Source organism: Cyprinodon variegatus, unplaced genomic scaffold, assembly GCF_000732505.1.
Source record: "Cyprinodon variegatus isolate N-32 unplaced genomic scaffold, C_variegatus-1.0 Scaffold394, whole genome shotgun sequence".
Lineage (NCBI taxonomy): Eukaryota > Metazoa > Chordata > Actinopteri > Cyprinodontiformes > Cyprinodontidae > Cyprinodon > Cyprinodon variegatus.
This window is the reverse complement of record NW_015150847.1, coordinates 114,251-123,128: the sequence shown is the minus strand read 5'-3', so window position 1 is coordinate 123,128 and position 8,878 is coordinate 114,251. Positions and strand designations below refer to the sequence as shown.

Below are 8,878 nucleotides of genomic sequence, written 5' to 3'. Positions count from 1 at the left end.
TTTCCTTCAATGGAACAATGGAGCTTCAAGTTGTGCAGGGGCATCAAACAGCTGGCTATGTGGAGATGTTGCAGCGGGCATCCCTCATGACTGAGGGCCCTCGTCTGTGTGGTAATGATTGGGTTTTTCAACAGGACAATGCTGCAGTTCACTATGCCCGCCTGACAAAGGAGTTCTTCCAAGAGAATAACATCACTCTTTTGGACCATCCTGCATGTTCCCCGGATCTAAACCCAATTGAGAACATTTGGGGATGGATGGCAAGGGAAGTTTACAAAAATGGACATCAGTTCCAGACGGTGGATGCCCTTCGTGAAGCCATCTTCAACACCAGGAGCAACGTTCCCACTAGCCTCCTGGAAACACTGGCATCAACGATTACGCATAAACGATTGTTTGAAGTCATCAACAAGAATGGTGGAGCTACTCATTACTGAGTCCTTTTTTTGACACTTTGATTTCTGTTTAGGGGGTTTTTTCGGGTTTTTTTGATTTATGGTCTTTAACTTTTGATCAGCTGAAAAAAATCCTATTTTAGTGTAAATACAGTTTTCAATTAATTCCCCCCTCAAAAGTTCTTGTCTCTTGTGCTGATTTCTTCTTTTAACATTGTGAAGCTCTACTTAGAACCTTTTTTAGATCCAATGGTGCAAATTACTAATTCTTGCAATTTTTTGACTGGTCTTAAGATTTTGATCAGGAGTGTATGTCAGCCTTTTAAAAGCTGATCTTCTGAGAACACAGTCTCCTCCACCTGTCCTAGACGACAAGGATAAAGTCCTACCAGTGGTTCATCGGCATCATCAGAAACATTCAATAAAAAACTGTGCTGCAAAGATACTGATGGCATAAAATTTATTCAGGCCTTCATACTGAGGAGGAACTAAAACATGAGGCTGAAATAAACTCTGATTTTTAGGTTTTAAAGCTTTAGAAATGAGAGACAAGTTATTAAGAAATAGATTTGGTCAGAGAAAATCCAAATGAAATAGAAGAGTACGTCTTCAGTGTTATAGAGAAGCATTTCCCAACAAAGAAAAGATGTATCTACCGGTAGTATGGAAAACACATACAATATGAAGTAAAAATGGAAATAAGAATTAAATGTTATAATTTAAGGTTCTGCATGGGTGGACATATGAACCGGCTGTCATTGGGGAATTAACAGCCGACTATGGAAAGAATTTGACTGGAAAGTGAAGATCAGATACTTTAATGCTCCCTGTATCATCTCCTCATTGGTGAAAAATCCCAGTGTAGGTGGAATTATTGGAGACGCCTCACACATTTTTTGGGATTGTCCACTAATACCAGGATTTTGGGACAATATTAAAAACGAAATAGAGGGAATATTGAATGTAAATGCAGGGTGACCAGACGTCCCCAATTTTTAGGGACAGTCCCTGGTTTGGACCACCTGTCCCTGGAAATGTCCCCAATTTTAACCTTTTATTAACGAGCGGGGAAATGTTGCGTGTAGACTGTTATTACGGTAGAAAAGCACCGGTTGAGGACAGAAACAGCTGTTATGGTAGCATTTTTGTCTCGCTGTTGTTAACATAAGAATGATTAAAATAGTGCAGTGATTGTTGGACTGTGTGGAGATAGGAAGCTGAGGCATTTCTTGCAAGAAAAAGGGTTCAAATGTATTTAACGTCCTCAGACGGAGAGATAGAGCTCTGACTGAGGCAACCTTAGTATATACATTTATACCTTAAAAAATCCCAACACACACACTGCCCCCCAGGGGACCCAACCCATCCTCTGCATAAAGAACTTTCTCACACTTCAACATTTGGAGGAAAAACCACCTGAGTTCATCAAGGCTGTTCCCTGTTAGGTTAATATATCTTTCACTGGCCAGATGGATCCACTTCATGCCATAAAAGAAGCTGTGTGACTCATTCTTATCTCTCATGATCTTCGTTTGGAGCCTGTGAGGCTAAGAACAAACATATCTTTTTACTCCACAACTGTGATGATCCTCATGGAGCTGAGCTGCCATTAAAACACGAAGAAGAAAAAGAGCGCATCACTTTTTAAACAGCCGAGGAAGTAAAGTGGAAGTTTATCACATTGCGACACACCTGATAGGGAGCTGCCCTGTGCCATGGTGAGGGTGTTAATCCATTAATTTTATTTGGACTGAGCTGATCCTGTGATGAATGTTTGCTTCATGTCCAGTTTAAAAAATAATCAATAAAAAGAAGTAAAACGAGACCAGAGTTTACTGCTGGAATGAGTAAAAGAGACTCGGATTAAAGGAGCTAATCTGCTTCAGTGGTTCTTCAGGGATTAATATCGGTTCATTTAAAGATGTCTTAGAACTGATTGGTGACCTTTAGTTGATATTTAAGAAAGTTAGTCATCATAAGTTGTTTTTCTGCTTTATGGTAGTGATTTATGAGCATAGACTTCCAGGCTTTTCTACTACTTAGTTTGGATATAAGAACATTTCTCATGAAAAATGGTAGCAGTCAGTAAGAGAAAAACTCAGACACTATCTGCATCTGAATGATGGAGGAAGAGACAACAACCTACGGTATCTAATGTTCATTTATTAGGTTGTTTTTGCTTCTAGCTCCAAATATTATCCAAAATACAAATTGATTAGCATTTTGTTTTTATTTAGATGAGTTAGCAATAATATGTTTTCCTGTTATACATTCTATTGCAGGGGTCTTTAATGGTTTACAGGCCAAGGACCCCAAACTGATGGTGAGATGGAGCGGGGACCCCCTAATTATATATATATTGTATGAAATAGTGTTCGATCAAACTGGTCCTATAGTCACTCTATTACAGATGGAGTAATGTAACTAAAGTAATTCCTCCCTGGGATTATTAAAGTATTTCTGATTCCTGGTTGATGGGACAGGTGTTGTGAATGAAACGGTGCCCAGCTTGAAAGAGCTCCTGTGTGTCTCTGAATGTGTGCATTGATGACTGAAAGACATCTTCTGCCTCCATTTATCTGTTTACTACAGTCTGTTGAATTCATGTTAATGTGGATTTAAAGACATTTCAATTAGTGGAAATAATTGCAGGAAGGAATATGAAAAAAAGTCTAATCAACCAAACCTTTCGCGACCCCCATGCAGTACCTCTGTAGCCCCCTAGGGGTCGCGGACCCCTGTTGAAAACCTCCGACCTAATGTTTTTGGAAATAATTTTTATTAATGTCTCTGTTTTAGAATACTTTAGACTGAATGAAAGGAAAACTGGAACACTGATGGGAAGAACAGCTGAAAAAGAAGGAAGAAACATCTATAGAGAAGAGTAAAAAGGAGAGCAGACAGAAGTCAGAAGAGAGCTAGAAAGAAAATAATGTAGAGACGGAAGACGACAGAGAAGACTGAACGGACCACACTGCAAAAAATCTAAATCTAGATGAGTCATTCTTTCCTAAAATAAGTGCATTTGTTTGGTAAAAGAGACATTTTGCCAATGGAACAAGACAATTTACACTTAAAATAAGAAAACACAACAGCATTGTCTTATTTCAAGTGTATATTACCGGATTATCTTATTTTAAGAGTAAAAATACTCATACCATTGGCAAACTATCACTACTACCTACTCAGAATAAGAGTAAATACACTTAATTTAAAATATTTTTTCTTATTTCCAGATCGCTTTTCCAGTGCAGATGTTTGTTTTTACTTTTTTGGTTTTTCTTTTCCTCATGTCACTCTCCCCTTAAAGGGAGGCGGAGCTCTTTAGGCCCCAAAAATCAGAAAGGCCTGCTAACGACCTTTGACCCCTTCACTCTCACTTCCAACCCAGACACAGTTCCAGTTTTCTATAAAAAAAAACTATTGATTTATTCGTGCTATAAAAGAAAATACTACCAGTGGATTTTACACTTGATTTTTGTTGTTTAAATATTATTACACTTAATACCTGAACCTGTGGTGTTTTTATTGGAAGCCAAACCTAAAAACAGATATAATGCAGATCAGAGATGTTCACTCAGGATTATTTTACTGGTAGCAAAGAAAATGATTCCTATGCAGTGGAGAGACGGAAAACCAACAACTATAAGTCAATGGGTTCTGACACAGAAACATGTTTACATGATGGAGTGAATGACTGCAAGCCTGCAGCTAACTATGGGAACCTTCAGAGTATCTGGGTGTCTGATGGAGAGGATGATGGGATGAGATGCTCCTGAAAGGAGAGGTCTGTTAGATTTCCTGCTTGGTCACAGATTACAGATGGTGGATATAATATGCTGTGCTTGATGTCCTCATTGGGAGGATTTTTGGTACTTTGTGTTTGTCGTGACGTTTACTAATTTAGTTTTTGTCAGGAGACGTAATGTAAAATGACTAAAATGGTTAAATAAAAAGTTCTGGAATAAAAAAGGAATGAGGTGAGAGAAAGTCCTCTACCTGTCTGAGGGTCGCAGTAATCCACAGTGTAGCCCTCCAGCTGCATCAGCTCCTGAGGCTCCGCCTTCCTCTCCCTGTAGCTGCACATCGCAAACGTGTACTGACTGACCTGAAGGCAGCAGAAACACAGGAAGACAACATGGATCCACCGCTGCTGCATTCATTCATTCATTCATTCATCCACCGATGAACAAACAGATGGAGACAGGATGATCATGGTCCCTGTCCACATCACCCTGAACAGACCTCTCTTGCGCTGAAACATGGAGGTGGCAGCGTCATGCTGTGGGATGCTAAGTAGAGGACAATGTGAGGATGAATGGATGAATGCAGGACATTCCTAAAGGAAAAGCTGCAGAGGTCTGGGTGGAGGAACGGATGCGAACAGGATCCTCGGTCCAAAGACTTCCTGCTTTCAGCCTCTAAATACTTTCATCCGAACAAACATGGCCGCCACGTTTCACTAAAGGCAACGTTCCCTTGAACTACAGCTCGGCTGACTGAGCCGTTAGCGCTCAGACAGATGAAGAAGATGAGGCATAGATTAATTAACTGGATCCTTTGTTTTGACGAGGAGATAAAAACCTTTCATCCTTTTCCTTTCTTCCCTTTCAACAGACACTTCTCAGAAATGAAGCAACAAAGATGTTCTGACAGTCAGAGGAGGATATTTGCTCCTCTGAGGGAATGTGAGTCTTTGCCTTTAAGGCGGAGCAGAGTTCCTGCTGATCTCACCTGAACCAGGACAAAATATCTTTTCTTCCAGCGTTTCCAGACTTTCTGCCCAGCAGCATACAGGTACCTGAAACCCAAAAGGCCAGAAAACAGCATTAAACATCCAGCAGGTGACAAAAGGCCAGGGAAGGAATCTGAATTCATCTGAACTAAATTCTGAAATTTTTAATTAATTCAGTACAATTAAGTCTCTTTCTACAGAGGAAATATCAGTTAAATGAGCAGTTTGGTGTATTAATCTAAAGAGAAGCAGCTCTCTGATTCGTTCCTCCTGCATGGGGGTGTAGAGATGGCAGTCTTCAGACAGCAAGCAAGCATGCAGCGACAGTGGAGAGGAAAACTCCCTTTAAACAGGAAGAAACCTCCAGCAGAACCAGAACCAGGCTCAGTGTGAGCGGCCATCTGCTGAGGGTTCAAGGAGACTAAAGCGTTACACTTGCTTGATGAGAAAAACATCCAATTTTTGAAAGTGTATTATAATGAAAAGGGGACGTTCAGTAAAAATAATAATAATAATGTTTTTGTTGGTTTTTACTTGATCAGTTCCTCCAGTCTGGGTTCTACATCACCTCTAAAACAGCCTTTAGATGAAACATAGAAGTGAAGCTTGATGAGCAGATCTAATGATCGGGGTTAAACTCGGAGCTAATCACCAGTGAAGGCCTGCAGCTGCAGACTAAACAGTAAAGATGTTTGCTGCGTCACTCAGAAAGAACCTGCAGGCGTCTCCTTCAACGCCATGTTTGGATCCATTTGATGGATCTGAAGTACAGACGCTGCCGAGGCAAACTCTGAGCCTAATGCATGCAAAAATAAGAATCCAGAACTTTAAATTCATGTGATTCTGCTGCAAACGTGGAGGATTCTTCTGTTCATCCTCCTCCTTCCAGGTTAGAAAATAACGACGAACATTAAAAAGCTGCTTGATCTGCAATTCCGGTAAAAAAAAAAATGGTTTAGTTTTATGAGAACTAGAACTATGAGCTTCTTAAGGTCTTATTTTCAAATATTTTTATCTACAAGCTGATGAAATCCTGATCGGCCTTTTTTGGTTTATCTGGTTTTACCAGTTTAGCTTAGCCTGCAGCCTCCATTCATTCCTGCTCATAAAGTTATAAAGTTATTGCCAGGTGGGTTAGCGATGTAACGGGGGGTGGGGTGGGGTGGCAGGGACGGTTCTAGACCAAATGTACCAGGGGGCCAGGAGGGGGGCCAGCATGTTTTCATGTGGGAACAGAAAGCATGAAATAAAAAAACAGGGCGAAGGATTCGAAGATACTGAGAGAGCTGCATGAAGTCAGATTTCTATTCAATGAGGTGTAATTAAAATTCTATGTCTTATTAGGTCAATATACATTCATAATTTAGGAATCTTACATATTTTTCACTTAATTTAAGTCAAAATTCCCATTTTCTATAAAATCTAAATCAGAACAAAAAAAAACCCCTGATAAATTCAGCTGTAAAAAATGTGATTTTTTTTTTTTTTTTTGAAAAAAACATTTGACAGATGAAAACTGGGATCCTATCTCAATCCCACTGAAGCTATCACCTTGTTGCTTTTATAAAATTAGTAAAACACATTTTGTAAAGAGAAAAAATGAAATAGATCCAAAGGAGCTATCAGTAACCATGTCTGTTCCAGCGCAGATCATCAGTAGAATTTCTTTGAGTATTTTGTCTTCATTACAGGGGCCATAAGAGGGGCCAGGGCATGATCTGGCCCCCGTTTGCTTCGGTTTAGAGCCGCCCATGGTGTGGTTTGGGTGGGGGGGGCTTTGGCACGCTGCAGGCCGGGAAACGGCCCCTGATCTTTGGACTGGAAGATGAACAGCATCTTCCAGCTTCCTTCAAACAAGCAGAACGTTCCCAAAAAAAGAAATAAACAAAGCAACCTTCTTTGGCATTTAATCATATTTAGATCCTTTAACACAATTGTTTGATGTTAGTAAAAAGGACATAAAACAATTGTGTTAAAGTAACTAAATATGATAAAGAAAATGGTTGCATTATTTTTTCAGTTTAAACTGGAACCTTTTCAGAGCAAATTGCATAAAAATCTCTGCATGTTTCAGATGCAGCTGCTGAGTTCGACAGGAAAACTTCTCCATGTTAAAATGAACCCCCCCAGACACACACACACACACACAGGCGTGGGATGCAGGCAAATGCAAGAGAGTAAAATGGATCGATGGAAGGAGCCTTGCAGGCTGGATGCAGGAGGATAAGATGCTGCAGCTCAGCGGAGCGACCGGCGGCTGCAGGCTGGGAGCTCAGTGCAGAAAATGCTCCTTCTGCAGGAGGCTTGGATCAAAATGCACCACAAAATACAGACTGTGTTTGATCCATATGAACAACTTAATTTATTTTTTGTACTCTATAATTATAATAATTAGAAAATTATCTGAATGCAATAAAACTAAAAACCTAAATAAACCAAAATGATGCAGCAAAAATCAGGAAACCAAACTATTTTTATTCTTTGGTCTTGTAGGAAAGTTCACACAATTATCAGGAGATTTAAAAGTAATTCTCAATAAGTTCAGTTCTTAATAAAACATAATTTAAACATAATTTAAAAAGGTGAATATGAAATAACAGCAATATTTAAAAACTACATTTAATTACAAATGTAGTTATTTATTCTTCAGCTTTTGAAAGAAAAAGTATTTAAACGGATTTAAATATTTTATACCCAATATTCATCTAAGCCAATCATAAAAACAAAAAACTAATTTCATGTTGTCCTAATTTATTACTAAAACATTTTGAAAAATTTAAAATAGAATCTGGAAAAAAAATTAAATTAAAATCATTATTTATGCTGATTTAAACAAATCCAAGTGATTTTTTTTCGTTTATTAAAATCCCTAAAGCTGCGATTTTTTTTCCTGTAATGATTTAATTGATCTCTTTATGCTCTGAATTCATTTTTATTTATAGCAAATTTATATATAAAAAAAACACAATTATTAATACTGATATCTGCAAGACGAAGAATTTCTTGAACTTATTCTGATTTGAAATATTTGATCTACAAACTGAGACATTTTGAATAAACTCCGAGAGGATGACAGGGAGTCTCCTACTGCCCCCTGCTGGAGGCTCCTGGAACTCAAACCTGACCTTCCCTCCATTCAGCCCCTTTTCATCCTCGGCTGCTGATTCTAATCAGCTGCATCTATCCATCGCTTCATGTCTCATTTCCTCAGCTGCTCCAGATGTTCTGTAGCCAAGAGGAGCAGAACTTCATCATAAAATCCTCCATCAACATGAAAGCAGGAGATTCTGCTCTCAGTCAGAGAAACTGGAAATAGATCTTTGGAGGTTCAAAGGTTACAACAGAGAAACTGAGAGGAAATTAGGAGTTACTAAGTTCTCATTTTATTTCATTGTATATTTTCTTTTATTCAAAGACATAAACGTCAGCAAATTCAGTGAAATCTAATAATTAGAAAAGCAAATATAAAGTATGGACGTGGAAATGTAGAAAAAAAACAGAAAGTTTTCCTTAGAAGTCATCAGCAGCTAAAGGGCAGTTATAGAAAATAAATGTTAGCGAGCTAACATTGCTAAGAGCTGGTATGGTAACTGAACGGTTCCTTCATCAGAACATTCCAGATTAATTTACAGCTTTCCTGCCCCTCCTGTCAGGAACAGCATTGCTGATGCTTCCCATCCAGAAGAAGAGCCTTTATTCACTAACTCCAGCTCTGCAGCAGCTCTCTCAACTTAAAGGAAAATTCCGG

At 38.9% G+C, this 8,878-nt stretch overlaps 1 protein-coding gene across 1 annotated transcript in view; it reads right to left on the bottom strand.

Moving 5' to 3' along the window:
* cadps2 (Ca++-dependent secretion activator 2) overlaps positions 1 to 8,878 on the bottom strand; it is a 160,810-nt gene that overhangs the window by 97,631 nt on the left and 54,301 nt on the right. The window contains exons 9-10 of the mRNA XM_015387430.1: positions 5,130 to 5,196; positions 4,395 to 4,503 (exon numbers count right to left, since the gene is read on the bottom strand). Of these exons, the coding sequence (XP_015242916.1) occupies positions 4,395 to 4,503; positions 5,130 to 5,196 (176 nt within the window). The remainder of the gene's footprint in view (positions 1 to 4,394; positions 4,504 to 5,129; positions 5,197 to 8,878) is intronic.